The sequence below is a fragment of the Eutrema salsugineum genome, unplaced genomic scaffold, assembly GCF_000478725.1.
Source record: "Eutrema salsugineum unplaced genomic scaffold, Eutsalg1_0 scaffold_7, whole genome shotgun sequence".
Classification (NCBI taxonomy): domain Eukaryota; kingdom Viridiplantae; phylum Streptophyta; class Magnoliopsida; order Brassicales; family Brassicaceae; genus Eutrema; species Eutrema salsugineum.
The window spans coordinates 12,956,221-12,972,185 of NW_006256486.1; the positions used below are offsets into that span (position 1 = coordinate 12,956,221).

The 15,965-nt window shown below is 39.9% G+C and overlaps 2 protein-coding genes and 1 long non-coding RNA gene across 4 annotated transcripts; 2 read left to right on the plus strand and 1 right to left on the minus strand.

Annotated features, from left to right (window-relative positions):
* Positions 1 to 1,924: 1,924 nt before the first annotated feature.
* On the minus strand, positions 1,925 to 5,499 carry LOC18011004. The gene is made up of 3 exons (XR_002897371.1): positions 3,047 to 5,499; positions 2,766 to 2,886; positions 1,925 to 2,658 (listed from the first exon to the last, which is right to left on the minus strand). It is a non-coding gene; the product is annotated as an uncharacterized LOC18011004 (long non-coding RNA).
* A 3,000-nt stretch (positions 5,500 to 8,499) lies between these two features.
* LOC18010836 (protein PELPK1) lies at positions 8,500 to 9,345 on the plus strand. 2 transcript variants are annotated; one of them, XM_024150611.1, is made up of 3 exons: positions 8,500 to 8,714; positions 8,817 to 8,940; positions 9,088 to 9,345. In XM_024150611.1, the coding sequence occupies exons 1-3, from the start codon at positions 8,500 to 8,502 to the stop codon at positions 9,343 to 9,345; spliced, it is 597 nt and encodes a 198-aa protein (XP_024006379.1). The 2 variants fall into 2 exon arrangements, with proteins under 2 accessions (XP_024006379.1, XP_024006378.1); XM_024150610.1 differs by having other exon boundaries at positions 8,500 to 8,994; positions 9,100 to 9,345.
* A 5,104-nt stretch (positions 9,346 to 14,449) lies between these two features.
* LOC18010837 (extensin) lies at positions 14,450 to 15,965 on the plus strand. The gene is made up of 2 exons (XM_024150857.1): positions 14,450 to 15,281; positions 15,655 to 15,965. The coding sequence occupies exons 1-2, from the start codon at positions 14,450 to 14,452 to the stop codon at positions 15,963 to 15,965; spliced, it is 1,143 nt and encodes a 380-aa protein (XP_024006625.1).

Genomic DNA, 15,965 nt, shown 5'->3' on the forward strand with positions numbered 1-15,965 from the left:
TGGGTTCAGTAGGGGCGAGGTTTTTGAGATTCACTGCGCTCTAGAGTTCTTCTGCTGTCATTTTAGCTACAAGCTTCGCTCCCAGAGTTCAGCACTACGCTGTTAAATGCCGTGGGTTTGGTGATATTCGCAAAACGCTTTTTCGTCGTAGTTGGTAGGCCTCCTCACCCAAATGTTGTTATGTGGCTCACCTCTTCCGTGGCCAGCACCTACTTGGTAACTGTGGGCGCCTCCGCTCCTTGGTTCTTCCAAATTCTGAATCGTTGTACTATTCGAGGGATGACCTTTCCTTGAGGGGTGCGTCAGGATCGAACTCCGGATTGCTGCTTTTGTTGTTTCGTACTATTCGTCCAGATTTTTCTTCTCTTCTTCGTTTATGACAAAGTCTGATGATCGATGTAAGGCATCCTGAATTGTCTGCGGTGTGTTGAGCACCATCTCCCATCGAAATTTGGATTTGTACCATAAAGATCCCTTCAATGCTTCAAGTGCAGCCTTGTCTCTTATTCCTTCTATTTTGAACACGACCGCTTTGAATCTTGCCATGTAATCTCAAAGTGGCTCGTTCGATCATTGGGATAACGTCCATATGTCAGCGTCAGAAGTTCCTCGGTCCAGGAACATTGAGTACTGCTTCATGAACATTGGGAGAGCTGCTGAAAACCGTTGATCGAGTTGTGCTCCTGCCTTGAAAACCATTCCAGTGCGGTTCCTTGAGATGATCTACGAAGAGCAGATAGTAACCGGCATCCTTTTCCTGCTCGGTCAGATTGGCGGCGTTCTTTGTGAAGGCTCGTCCCATTGCTATGCGAATGCTGTGATATGCGCCTTCGGGTCGGTCATACCTTCATAAATCGGGATTGTGGCATTCCCCGGTTCAGAAATCCTAGCCTCCGTTATTCTTGCCATGAACGGGGTTCTTTGAGTTTCTTCGAGCATTCGATCAATTTCCGGTGCGACACTTATCGCGTTATGCACTTGAGACTTTATGGCGCGTATCTCTGCCACTTTCCAAGCCATTGAGGCTCGCAACTCTTCCATCTCCGAGGTTTGCGCGCGTGTCATTCTCCTAGGTGGGAGAGGTCGCTCCTAGTCTTCTCTCCTCGGCGCGTCTCCGTACTCCGCCGGCTCGACCCATTGGAGGTTCTCCTCTTTTTTAAGTTGGATCGTTATAGTGATTTGGATCGGTGACTCTGTCAGTTTGGATGCTATTAAGCGCCGAGGCGAGCTCTTCTTGACTTATCTGCCGAGCCGAGCCATTTTGCTGCGAGTTTCTGGTTCCGTCACTCTGCTGGGAGTCCACGTCGATCACGTCGTTTTCCTCCTCATCACCTCTCCGTCTTGAATTCTGACAAAGCGGGGGTGGCTCGGTCATGTTGACTCAGGTTGCTGCTGGAGTTCGTTCGCCGAGGGGACGAAACATTCGTGGAGCCATGGGATTTCTTATGCCGCTACCGGATGCTCCTGCAGGTGTCGAGAAGTCGAAGCGCTTCCTGACTCCATCTATTGGATCGGAGATCCTAGCTCTCCAAGTCGGATGCTGTCTTTCAGCCGTTATTGCGTCGAGTCTCTCCGTGATCGCTTCGTTCCTCTTATCCTGCTCGTCGATTTTCTTCATCAATGTGGCCATCATATTCTGCATCTCCTCCTGCGCTTCGGTAGTTGTCGTTGTCGTGCTTGGTGGTGGAGCGTCCTTCTCTGCGCCGTTGTTGTTGTTGTTCTCGTTGTCGGAAGCGTTGCTTGCCATGATCTTATAGTCTTGTCGATTTTAAAGTAAGAAATTTTGATGTCCCTACAGACGGCGCCAAATTGTGTGAGCCAAAACTCGCACAACCAAAAATTTGTTAAGGAAAACTTAAGGAATCCAAAATTTATAGGGTTTATCACAAGAACAGTAAGATTGAAAGAGGGTTTTTTTTGCTGGAAAAGTGTTTTAGTCTTATTGCTCTCGAGTCGGTAAAAGTTACATAATGAATCGATTACATTGATTATTTATACTCAATCTTTAAACCGTCTAGCCGAAAATCTCGGGAAATATTTTTGGAATATTTATTTATCACCTTGTGCGGCCGCTGCCATATCGCTTTGTCTAGAGTTTCTATGTGCCTTACATCTTCGTGGCTAGGCCCACTAGTTGTTGGAGTCTGCTTACTGAAGCGTCACGCTGTTTGTCCCAACTCATCGAGGCGCGGCTCGGCCCATGTCTCACAGTACGACTCGGCCGACTTACTCCCTCTGCAGGGCTCGGTCAATCCAACTAAGAAGCAGCTCGGCTCGACCTATGTCTCCTCGTGCGCAGCTCGGTTTTTCCTTTGCGGGGCTCGGTTTTTCCAGGTACCTAGTCATTTTCGAGATGGTTAAAATGTTTGGGGTGAAATCGACCCCAACAAACTCCACTAATCTAACTCGTTCAATCCTTAGACAACACTTCATTAATTCATCCATAGCCATTCAGTGTAACTTTAATCCATCATTGGTCTTCTTTGAACCGCACCAACTTGGATCTTGAGTGAAAGTCTTCGGCCTTGTCTTCTTGACTTCAGCCTCGCCTCTTCTTCTCTTCTTCCTCTCTAATACTCCCCCGCAAGCTTGGTCGTCGAGACCCCAAAGAGGCCTAGAGGCCAAGCTTCCAACACGCCATACTACGTCATTAAAAACCTTCATAAAGAAAACATCTTGGGATAAAACTTATGAAGGTAAAAAGAGTATAGTTTAATGATTGCTTGATATAGCTATGAACTTGGTTTGAAATTCAGAATTGGCACCATCTTCCAAGTGTTTCCATTCCTGTTAGCCCATCTTGACTTGATTTCTCTTCACAAGAACCTCTTCATTCCTCCTATTGCTTCTTTTAAAATTTTCACACATTCCTCCTCTCCTTTAAACCTTCATCATGAGATTTAAATAAAATTTTTAAAGTATATGTTGTGGGGTTTTAAGAAACATAAATGAAACTTGTGTTTTGCAAAAGGAGAAAATACTAAAGCATAATGGACTCAGGTAATGAAATTAACAAATCAAAAATGGGATACAGTTTAGAGTTTACCCTTTTGAGATGAAGAGGACTTCGAGGATTTTGAGATGCAGTTTTGCTCCATGAGACATTGCATCGATTTGTCTCTCCATTTGAGGTTTATCCTCCTCCGCACTTCTTGACTTGGATATGGTTTGACACCACATCTTGACACCTTGTGGATTTCCTGAACCCCATCAGCTATACACATACACAAACGCTTTGGGATTGTTTCAGAGCCTTCCACCAGCTTTCCTCTACACTTGAACTTCCACCTTAGCCACCTTGGGGTCTGTTATCTTCAGGTCAGCCTCTTTGGTCCGCCATCATCAAGTCAGCCGGGTTAAGACTAGATTGGGCTTGTCTTGTGGTCTCCAAAGCTTGATGGTTACTGGTTCAAACTCCAAGCATTATGTTGGGCGTCTTTTTCATGGCTTTCTTGAAGCCTTTAGTGTTTGAATCTAGCCTCATGACTGTTTCAAAACACTGCACACTCGCTATGCTTTCATGAGAGAGAAAGCGATCCCAAATGAAAACAAAACACCATCTCACTGTTTGAAATTTTAAACATTTGAATTATTTATGATAGTGAGAGGTTGAGAGAATAAAGAATTAGGAGATTGGTGAAGAATAGAGAGAATAGTGGAAGAAAACAGAATTTAGAGAATGGAGGAGAATAGACAAAATACGCGGAAGCAAAATAGAATGGAGAATAGAGAATTTGCTCAAGAGTTCAAATGGACAGATTTTTGCTCTGTTTTTCCTAAGTTTTGCGGAAGCAAAGAGAACCAAGAACAACCAAGAACAGCAAGAACTTTGGTGTATTAATGGCTTTAAAAATAATTACTCACATTATCACACATGGAGAAGAATTTTCTGTGAGCTTTAAACAACAAGAGCAAAGAAATAACACAAGACTTAGTGTTTTCCATGACTTTAAACAAGAGAAAAAAATTGTCTTGAATAAAAATGGTGAAAAACGAGGAAAGTCACTGCTCTGATACCATGTTGGAATTTATGAAAATGAGAAAAGGAACAATCAACTTGCGACAGAACCAACACAAAGAACTTGATAGAACCTCACCAAGGTGAATGAAACTGATTCTATAAAGGAGAGAAATAAATCTATATGAGACTTAACCTGAGGAGTAATACAACACAATAGAGTTTTTATACTCAAAAGAAGGATCAGAATCAGTAAATTGATTCATTATTAAGAGAGAAATAACAAGAGAACTAGAAATTGTTCTTTAGTAGAGAATGAGAAAAGCAAATGAATCACTCTTGAATTACTTAGGAAAGGATGAATTAAAGAGTGTATTTGGCTGCTATAAGCAGCCCTACACGTGTTCTTACTTAGTCTACATTGTGACTTTAGGACAAGAACACAAGAGAAAAATAAGAGAGATAATATTGTGTAAAATACTTGTGTATATTAAGATGATTCTTGTGACCATATTACAGACATATATATATATAGCGAATTAAACATGAGAAACCTAGTGTGAACATTTTAAAATATCGTTCTGTATTACAAGGAAAGACAGAGTCACATGCTTCTTTATTTAGTGTTCACACTATTGAAAGTGACAGCTCACAAACGGTCACATACGACTAAAGCCACATGTGAGTCCAGACTCCAATTCAAATCGGTTTCCCTTCTCTTCTTGTCACTTATGGGCTTTGTCTTGCATACACTGGGCTTTATTCCTTCTCATTCTTGCCCTTCTTGGATATGGGCCTCGCCCTTCTTGCAGATGAACCTCAGCCTTGATCTTCTTGTAGATGTGCCGAGACTAAGTGATTGAGTCTCACTAGAATGTAGAGCTGTACGGTCTCTTATCAGCCTCTAACGGTCAGATATCAATCCGCAGCTCACCACACAGTCTTGATCTGTATGGACGCTTATCGGTCTTCAGCCTTTAAGCGTCCTACTTCCTGATCTATTGAGAACTCCACTTATCTAACTCCTTCAATCCTTACACAACACTTCATTAACTCCTCCATAGCCTCTCAATGTAACTTTAATCCATCATTGGTCTTTTTTGAACCGCACCAACTTGGATCTTGAGTGAAATTCTTCGGCTTTGTCTTCTTGACTTCGGCCTCACCTCTTCTTCTCTTCTTCCTCTCTAATACTCCCCCACAAGCTTGGTCGTCGAGACGCTAAAGAGGACCACAGGCCAAGCTTGCAACACGCCAAACTACCTCATTAAAAATCTTACTAAAGAAAACCTCTTGCAATAAAACTTTATGAAGGGAAAAAGAGTATAGGTTAACGATTTCATGATGTAGCTATGGCCTTGGTTTGAAATTCAGAATTGGCACCATCTCCCAATTGTTTCCATTCCTTTTAGCCCTTCTTGACTTGATTTTTCTTTGCAAGAACCTCTTGTTTCGTCCTATTGCTTCTTTTGAGAATTTTCACATATTCCCCCTTGATAACACCGTATTTTGACCACTTTTGTGGATTGTTTTTAAATGCTTTTCAAATGCTTTTTATTTCTTTTAAGTGTTTTAAGTATGGTTTCTAGCACTTGCAGATATCTAGGGTTATAATTTTTAAAACATGAAGCAGCGAAGTCAACCCTAGCAGCATCACTCCTCTCCTTTAAACCTTCATCATGAGATTTAAAGAAAACTTTTATGTTGTGGGGTTTTATGAAACATAAATTAAACTTTGAGTTTTGCAAAATGAGAAAATACTAAAGCATAATGGACTCAGGTAATGAAATAAACAAATTAAAAATGGGATACAGTTTAGAGTTTACACTTTTGAGATGAAGAGGACTTTGAGGATTTTGAGATGCAGTTTTGCTCCATGATACATTACATCGATTTGTCTCTCCATTTGAGGTTTATCCTCCTCCGCACTTCTTGACTTGGATATGGTTTGACACCACATCTTGACACCTTGTGGATTTCCTGAACCCGATCAGCTATACACATATACAAACGCTTTGGGGTTGTTTCAGAGCCTCCCACCAGCTTTCCTCTACACTTGAACTTCCACCTTAGCCACCTTGGGGTCTGTTATCTTCAGGTCAGCCTCTTTGGTCTGCCATCTTCAAGTCATCCGAGTTAAGACTAGATTGGTCTTGTCTTGTGGCCTCCAAAGCTTGATGGTTACTGGTTCAAACTCCAAGCATTATGTTGGGCGTCTTTTTCATGGCTTTCTTGAAGCCTTTAGTGTTTGAATCTAGCCTCATGACTGTTTCAAAACACTGCACACTCGCTATGCTTTCATGAGAGAGAAAGCGATCCCAAATGAAAACAAAACACCATCTCACTGTTTGAAATTTTAAACATTTGAATTATTTATGATAGTGAGAGGTTGAGAGAATAAAGAATTAGGAGATTGGTGAAGAATAGAGAGAATAGTGGAAGAAAACAGAATTTAGAGAATGGAGGAGAATAGACAAAATACGCGGAAGCAAAATAGAATGGAGAATAGAGAATTTGAAGAGTTCAAATGGACAGATTTTTGCTCTATTTTTCCTAAGTTTTGCTGAAGCAAAGAGAGCCAAGAACAACCAAGACCAGCAAGAACTTTGGTGTTTTAATGGCTTTAAAATAAATTACTCACATAATCACACATGGAGAAGAATTTCTATGAGCTTTAAACAACAAGAGACAAGAAATAACACAAGACTCAGTGTTTTCCATGACTTTAAACAAGAGAAAAAAACAGACTTGAATAAAAATGGTGAAAAACGAGGAAAGTCACCAAGAAAGACTGCACTGATACCATGTTGGAATTTATGAAAATGAGAGAAGGAACAATCAACTTGCGACTGAACCAATACAAAGAACTTGATAGAACCTCACCAAAGTGAATGAAACTGATTCTATCAAGGAGAGAAATAAATATATATGAGGCTGAACCTGAGGAGTAACACAACACAATAAGAGTTTTTATACTCAAAAGAAGGATAAGAATCAGTAATTTGATTCATTATTAAGAGAGAAATAACAAGAGAACTAGAAATTGTTCTTTAGTAGAGAATGAGAAAAGCAAATGAATCACTCTCGAAGCCTATCACTCCGTCGCGGTGGCATTGGTGTCTGCTCCATCGGCGGGAGCAGCCGCGTGACTCCCAAAGTTGCTGTGCACTTGCGCCTTGACGATTTCAAAGGTCTCAGTAGCATGACGGATGTTTATCAGAAGAACAACTGTAAATCGAAGAGGCTAATCGGAGAGGCTGGCCGAGAGATTGACAATGTCAAGGTGGATCCGATTTGTGTTTTTTTTTTATGTATACGAGAAATTAGTAATTGGTTCAACTTTGGTTTATGAAATTAAAATTTACAAGAAAAAAAATTGAACATCGGTTTAGCAAATTGGGTTTTACAAGAAATATATTGTTATTTCTGTTCGACAATGGCAATTGTAGTAAATAAAAAAAGCTGCGATAGAGGCCTCACCGAAACATAAACAGTAAAAATTACCCAATCCTTTATGTGATTTAAAAACTATTCGTTTCTCAAATTAAAAACTTAAAAACTATCCATTCAACAATTTTCTCTTAGAAATATATATATATATATATATATATATATATATTAAAACGATATTTGTGAGAGTAACATAGACGAAATGAGTTGTAGACAAGAGAGAGAGCACATGGTAAACTTTTCTTATATTACAAATTTTGGCATTAAATCTGACTAGTACATCAGGCTAACTCTATGCGGTAAAATGGACTAAAGTATAGAAAACTAGAGGTAGAATTGTTCTTAGTAAAGTAGCACATTGGCCTGAATAGTAATTTGTCAATCAGCTAATTATGCGGGAATCCGTTATAGAATATAAATTTTCTAAAATAAAAAGGTCTAAGTTTTTGTTCATGAGCTGGTAAAGTCGAGATCAATATTCAAGAATATATATGTCTGGCCGACCCAGTTAAGTTGCCGACAGTTTCACTAAAGCTTTTGATAGAAATTTATTTAAGATACTTTTTGAACAAACTTAGTCAAAGGTATTTCAAGAGTAATTTGTTAAATATCTACAGTATTTCTCTTTGTGTAAACCCTAGAGGAACAAGGTTATATTTTTTATATGTTCTTAAATTTTTGTACGTACTTATCTTACAGAATTGTATATGTCATACCTTCAAGAAAACAATAAGAATCAACGTGCTTGTGAAACATCTGTACTTAACAAGGGCATACGTGATTAACCTTATATTTACATTGTTCTTGTAAACGCATATACATACGTGGGCAGATATATTTACATACTGGCATCTTGACATATCACATGATATCCATGACCAGATATCTAGTAAAATGTAAACGACGTGATTAGTGGAAAAGTTATCTTTTGATGAAATTGTAGTTGCCAAATATGATTTTAAATAGGCATTGGTCATGCTCGAATAGACGATATTAATAATTTTATCTTTAGTATTAAAATACATCTATATAAACTTGTTCAGTGTCGCAAAATTGTCTCCGTACAGAAGTTTATTTATTTTTCCCTAATCATGAAGAGCTTGATTTTAATGACAACACTTCTTGTAGTGCTGCTTTGCGTCATCTCTCTCCCAATTTCAACCGTAGCATTCCCAAAGAAACTATGGCCTAAGTCATCAAAACTAGCGGCAAGCCACCACCATCACAAAGGCTCTGACGGCCTCAGATACTCCAAGGTTGCTTGGGCTAGCTCTTCTGTCTCAGGGCCTAATGTACCTTCATCGCCTTCCATATTGCTTCTAAGGCTTTCTAGCATCCCAGAAATTTTCAAAATCCCAGAAATACCAAACACCCCGAAGATTCCTAATATCCCAATGATTCCTAATGTTCCAGGACTTCCAAACATCCCAGAAATCCCTAAGATTCCAAAGATTCCTAACATCCCGAGCATTCCCAACATCCCCAACATTCCCAACATCCCAGGAATTCCTAACATTCCAGGACTTCCAAACATCCCAAACATTCCCAACATTCCAGAAACCCCTAACGTTCCAGGAGTTCCAAACATCCCAAAAATCCCTAACATTCCGAATATTCCTAACATACCAGAGATCCGTAACACTTCGGGCTTCCCTAGCCTCCTGAGAATTTCTCCTTTATCACCATTCCACTCTTTATTGCAATCAGCTGAAATGGAAAAGTGTTTGACGAAGGAGGTATCAAAGAAAGCTGAGAAATGCTTTTCACATATATTCTCGAGCAGGGCAGAGAAGAATTTTGCATTAGACGAAATCTGCTGTGAAATAGTTGTGAAGATGGGCAACAAGTGCAATAGCCACGTTGGCATGTTCTTCAAGAGTCGCTTCTTCGCTCCTCTTCTTCACTACTCATGCCACATCAAGAACACCAAAAACTAAGCAAGTTCCTCCAAGGGATGTATAGTATGATATGTTAGCCGTTTATTTGTTATTTCTAATGATCATTCTCAGTTCTCACATGGGACATTTCATGAATTGTTCTTCCTTGAGTAATAAATAATAGTTTATTTATAGAACCATACAAAATTCTGTCCTTACGTACAGATTTACTTTCGTTTTGATTGGCATAAAAACCGGAACCAAAAAACTGAACCGGAACCAACCCGAAATTACCGGTTCGGTTCGGTTTCGGTTCTTGCATAAATACCCGTTGGATCCTGTGATTGAGATCCATGGATCTCGGTTCAGTTCCGGGTAATATCCAAAACCCGAGGTACCAAACCGAAGACCCAAAAATTGTTGGTTTTAGTTGGTGGGTTTAGCCCATGTAAAACGAAATTATGGCTCATACACTCAAACAAAATGTTGGACTAGACTTGTAAAATTTTGGCCCAAAAAGAAAGAAATGAATTAAAAAAAGTGTGCATCCTATAACCCTAATTCTGGCAGACACATTCTCTCTCGACCAAACTGATTCATTTTCTCATTCTTAACACATATATAACCCTAATCCTTAATCAGACAGAAAAATTGGAATCCGCAAATTTCAAAAGCCGTCGCGTTTCCTCGCCGGCTCCACCGTCTGCTACATCAAAAGTTCAGTCAGAGGTATGTTCGTCTTCCATCTCCTTCTCATTTTCGATTTCATTTGAGTTTCATTTTGAATGGGTTTTGCTGAAAAATTTTCGATTTGGGGTTTCGGACTAAACGTTTCAATAGAGCTAATTTCTTCTTTGATTTTTCATTTCCACTAAGAGTTATACATAAATCGAGTCTCTATAGTGTCTTTAATTAGTTTTTTCGATTTAGGGTTTACTGTTCATATATGAAATCAATTTGGGGCTAACTGTTTCTCTTTGTTTAAAAAAGAAATAGACATCATTTCCTACTTCTTTATTCATTTTTACAACGAATTAGGGTTATAACTCGATCTGGGTTTTACTTATTTTAGTTTGCGGGTTTAGTAAGAAAATGATTAGGGATAACTCCTTTTGTCATTTGAATGCTTCTGTTAGTACTCGGCTTAGATTGTTTGTGAGTTTTGATTGCTTGTGTTGTATCAATACATTATATTAGTTTGATTATGAGTTATGAATGCTTCTTAGTTATCGAGTGTACAAGTTGTTGTATCGATAGTTTCATGTCATTGTATTATGACTTCTGATGGGTTTGGTCTTGTTAATATGATGCAGATGGCTTCTAATCAAGGTTCACCGAACGTTAATGAAGAACCAGTTTTTGAAGATGACCTTGAAGTTACCGAGGACGAAGTTGAGACTCCTACTCCTACGTCTGCTAATAAAGGGAAACAAAAAGCTTCGGGGAATAAGAAAGGAAGGAAGAGGACAAGATCTGATGTGTGGAACCATTACACAAGAGCGAAGGAAGACTTTGACAAGTGCAACTGTCATTACTGTGGGAAGGAAATGGGGTGTGCAACTACATCGGGCCACCTCTAATCTGATCAAGCATCTAAGATTCTGCAAGCAGCATCTTGCGTATGTAGCAGCAAAGCAACCGGATGATCAACAACAACTGGATGCAGAGACTGGAGACGGTTTAAAGCTGTGTAAGGTGTCTGATGCGGTGATTAGGGAAGCTTCAAACGAAATGGTCATTCTAGCTAGTTGCCTCTGTCTTTTATAGACAGCCTGGGATGGAGACATTTCTGTGCTAGAGTCAAACTGCCCAAGCCACACTCTCGGAGAACAGCGACTCGAGACATAGTGGAGATGTATGTGAGGAAGAAAGCACTTCTGAAGAAAGCACTTGCGGCCAATAAGCAGCGGCTCTCCTTGACGACTGACATATGGACGGCTCCAACAACGATGGCTAGTTATATGGTGATAGCTGCACACTTCATCGACAACAACTGGCAGTAGAAAAAATTCATCATTGGTTTCAAACACATTAGTGACCACAAAGGGTCAACTATAGCTACTGTTCTGCTAGACTGCTTAGCTGAGTGGGACATCAAGAAGATCTTCTCCATAACGGTTGACAATGCAACAGCAAACTCAAGTGCTATGAGTTTGTTTAAGGACGAGTTCAGATATGTCAGAGATGATGCACTAGTTCTCGATGGTGAGTATTTACATTTAAGATGTGCTACTCACATTCTTAATCTGGTTGTGAAGGATGGACTGCACGTTGTGGACAAGAACATTGCTGCCATTCGGAATGGTGTACAGTTTGTGAGGTCGTCTACACCAAGGCTGATGTCATTCGAGCTTCGTGTTGATACGGGGAAGATGACGAGAGGGAGTCTGTCTCTGGATTGCAAAACAAGGTGGAATTCAACATATCTGATGTTGAATAGAGCGATGGATTTCAAGGTGGCTTTTGACAAGATGCAGGCTGAGGACAAGTTGTACAACGACTACTTCAAGGAAAAAGTTGATGGGACAAAGAGGATTGGCCCGCCTATGGAAGAAGATTGGGACGCAGTGGACAGGTTACTTCACTTCCTTCTCATCTTTTACAATTCAACGCTTGTCCTCTCTGGAACTAACTCCCCTCGTGCGCATAAGTGTTACAATGAGATGGTGACAATTGAGAGAAACCTGATATTACTGAGCCTAGATGGCGATGATGAGCTTAAGAAGAAAGCAGCAGCTATGATTGCAAAGCTAGGCAAGTATTGGGATCCGTTCGGTTTTGAAACCGAGATGAATCGGATGCTGATAGTAGCATCCGTGTTTGATCCAAGGAATAAGATGAAGTTTTCCAAGCTTTGTTTTGATAAGCTTTATGGGCCAGATAGTGCAATTGCTACGCAGATGAATGAGTCCATCTTGGAGATTCTACAGAGGTTGTTTGATGAGTACAATGTCAGGTCTGGTGGTTCTGTCAACCAATCTTCAACTCCTACGACTAGTACATGTACGTTTTCTCAGTCACAGGTTAGTGGATCATCGAATGGTGCATCTAGTTCTGGAACTTCTCAGGACTTAGGTAGAACTAGGAACCGTAGATTGAACTTGGCTGGTCGTTCTCGCTATGAAAGGATGGATTTAGTTTACAAAGAGATGGTACAAGAGACAGGGTTTCAGGAAATTAGCTCTGAGCTAGATTTGTACTTGTCCGAGAATGTGGAGAATCCACATATATTTGAGGGAACCGATTATGATGTACTCTCATGGTGGAAGGTCAATACTTCTAAGTTTCCGGTTCTGTCACAAGTGGCTAGGGATATATTAGCAATGCAGGTTTCATCGGTTGCATCAGAGTCTGCATTTTCCACAAGTGGTCGCATCTTGGATCCTAGCAGGAGTTGCTTGACACATTACACCATCGAAGTTCTCATGTGTACTGAGCAATGGCTTAAGTCGGAGATACGTATGGACCGTAGAGGAAGCATTACCATTGAGCAGCTACTTGATGAGATAGAAGACCAGGAAGATCTTCAAAGAGGTAAGTCAGCATAATCTATTACATTTTTCAGTTATAAGTACTAACATTACTTATATGACTTTATTTGTTTGCATTTTACAGAGTTTGGAGATATGAATCTGGAAGACTAAGGAGTCAATGAAGTATCAAAGACTGTATTTGTGGTAAAGACACACTTATGAATTACCCTAAACATTTACGAGTGTACTTTGGTATGTATTTTTGGTGATAGTTTACTCGTTTTTTTGATTGCAGATTAGGAGTCTCATTCTCTGAAGTCAAGAATCTCAGTCGACTTATGCTTATGTTTTTGCCTCTTTGGCTTTTGGATGTTGAACTTCTTTTATTTATGCATTTCTCTATGCTTCTCAAACTCGGATTTGTTTTATGTATTTGATGTTGCTACATCGTCTTCCAGACTTCTACTTTTGCTTTTCAAACTTGATGATGACTTATGTTTAAGGGATTTGGTACTTTTTAGTTCTTATTTGTTTGCAGATCGGGTTTTTTTTATCAGTTTTGGTTACTTTTGCACATTTCGGATACAAATATGGATTTCGGATACAAAAATACCCGATTAATTTAAGAACCAAAACATTTCGGTTTTTATCGGTTCCTAGTAATTTATACCCGAACCAAACCGGAACCGAAGGTACCGAAATGAAACCGAAAACCGAACTTCATTCGATACCACTTCGGATTTTCTTCATCTATACCCAAAATATCCGGAACCATTCGGTTCCTACCCGGAACTGAACCGGCTATCCGAATGCCCTGGACGAGTTTTGATCGAATTTGTTGATTACACAAATAATAATTAGTTTAATTACTTAGTTAACGTGAAAAAAAAACTTCCTGTTTAGAATTTGTTTGCTTATCACAAATGCTCCGTTCGAGCAAGATTGTTTATATACCTCTGTGTAGACGAATTATTGTTTCTTTCGTTTCTATTTAGGCTTGTTCTTCAAAACTACGTGCCTAAATAGAGGTCTATTATCACTATAGCCTTTGAAGGTTTCTATGTAGGCTCATTCTTGCTCCGTTCGAGCTAGCTAGCTAGAATGTTTATAGACCTCTGTGTAGACTTACTTTTCCTTTCGTTTCTATTTAGGCTTATTTAAAAAAAAAAAAACTATGTGCCTAGTGCCTATCAATTATCAATATAGCCTTTAAAGATTTTTTTTTCTTCGTCAAGAATAGAAATTAGAAGGAACACGAAGCATATTCCCCCCAAAATATCATATTCACTTGAAGAAGTCGTATCTTATTTTTCCAAAGAGTTTTATTCTTTGCTATTTTTTTTTGTTTTTGTTTTTGCATCAGATTATCTGTTGACAAAATAAAAATCTGCAACATGTTTTATAGACAACCACGCGATTGACATTTTCAAAAACACACACCCGAGAAAACATAATTAAATGAGGATTCAGTTTCACTATCTGACAAAATCCGGTAAAATATATCTTAAGATTCTATATGACGTATCAGTATCCACAAATACAGGAACTTGTGTAATCTTCCTCTTACATTATACAAAACCAAAAAACAAACAAAAATACAAGTAGGTTAACTTTCCTTCTTCCCCTATATAATCTATTCCACCTCCATAAAATTGCATCCCTACACTCATTCATTTCGCACACACTCAACAATGAAAAGCCTCATCATCGTTCTCTGTCTCACCATTATTCAGACAACAACGATCGGAGGATGGCCAAAACCTTCGGAAATCTCCAATAACGCAATGCTAATAAATACCGACCACCACCGTTACTACGGTAGTAAATTTAGTTTTGAAGATTCCAAAGTTTGGAAATGTGTTTATAACAACGGATGTGGAGCCGCTGTCTCTATATCTTACCCTGGACCTCCACAACCACCATCGAAAAAGCCACCAACTCCATCGTCTCCTCCTCCAACATCAAATATGTCTCCACCACCACCTAAACCATCACCGCCTCCACCAACTCCTAGAATGTCTCCTCCACCTCCAAAAAAATCTCCTCCGCGTCCCAAACAATCTCCTCCGCCTCCTAAACCATTACCTCCGCGTCCCAAACAATCTCCTCCGCCTCCTAAACCATCACCTCCGCGTCCAACTCCAAAGAGGTCTCCTCCGCCTCCTAAACCTTCACCTCCACGTCCAACTCCAAAGAGGTCTCCTCCGCCTCCTAAACCATCACCTCCGCGTCCAACTCCAAAGAGGTCTCCTCCGCCTCCTAAACCATCACCTCCACGTCCATCTCCAAAGAGGTCTCCTCCGCCTCCTAAACCATCACCTCCACGTCCAACTCCAATGAAGTCTCCTCCGCCTCCTAAACCATCACCTCCACGTCCAACTCCAAAGAGGTCTCCTCCGCTTCCTAAACCATCACCTCCACGTCCAACTCCAACTCCAAAGAAGTCTCCTCCTCCGCCTCCTAAACAATCTCCTCCGTCTTATAAACCATCAACGCCATCACCTACACCCAAAATTACACCACCACCTCATGCACTATCGCAGCTTCCTCTTCTATCATCACCCCCGGTTAGTATCATTTTGTTAAAGTCCATGATGTTTTTAATAACAATTGCAGGCAAACCTCTGTAAATTAATAACAATTGCAGGCAAACCTCTATAATTTCGAGACTGAAAATTTTATTGATTTATGAAGTATTAATTTTTAGAGGTTCTACAGTAGTTTATTACTCTCATTTTGTTTCGGTTTAGCTAGGTGATACTTAAATTTGGACAGAAATCAACATACGTTACAAAATACTTATCTTTTTATATAGGATATGTTACTAGACTATGATCTATAATTGGTTATGACATAATATTTTAGAAAACATTTTATGCATTCTAGATCGGCAACTCGCCTCCAATTCCCAAGAAGTCTCCACCTCCACCAAACGAGTCAACTCCATCATCACCGGAGCATCATTATCAGAATCCGGATCCAAATCCGTGGGGGCATTTTATCAGTTGCATGAGCGATTTTGGGCCGTCGGCAATATGTAAGCAGCAAATGGAGGTAAGTTACTACACAGGGAGGTTTCGTGTGAGTGACTATTGCTGCGACCTTATTGTCAACATGAGAAATGAATGTACTGATGTCATTTTAGGCTTCTACACTGATCCCTTCTTCGTTCCTTTGATTCGTTACACTTGCCACGTCAAGAACTAG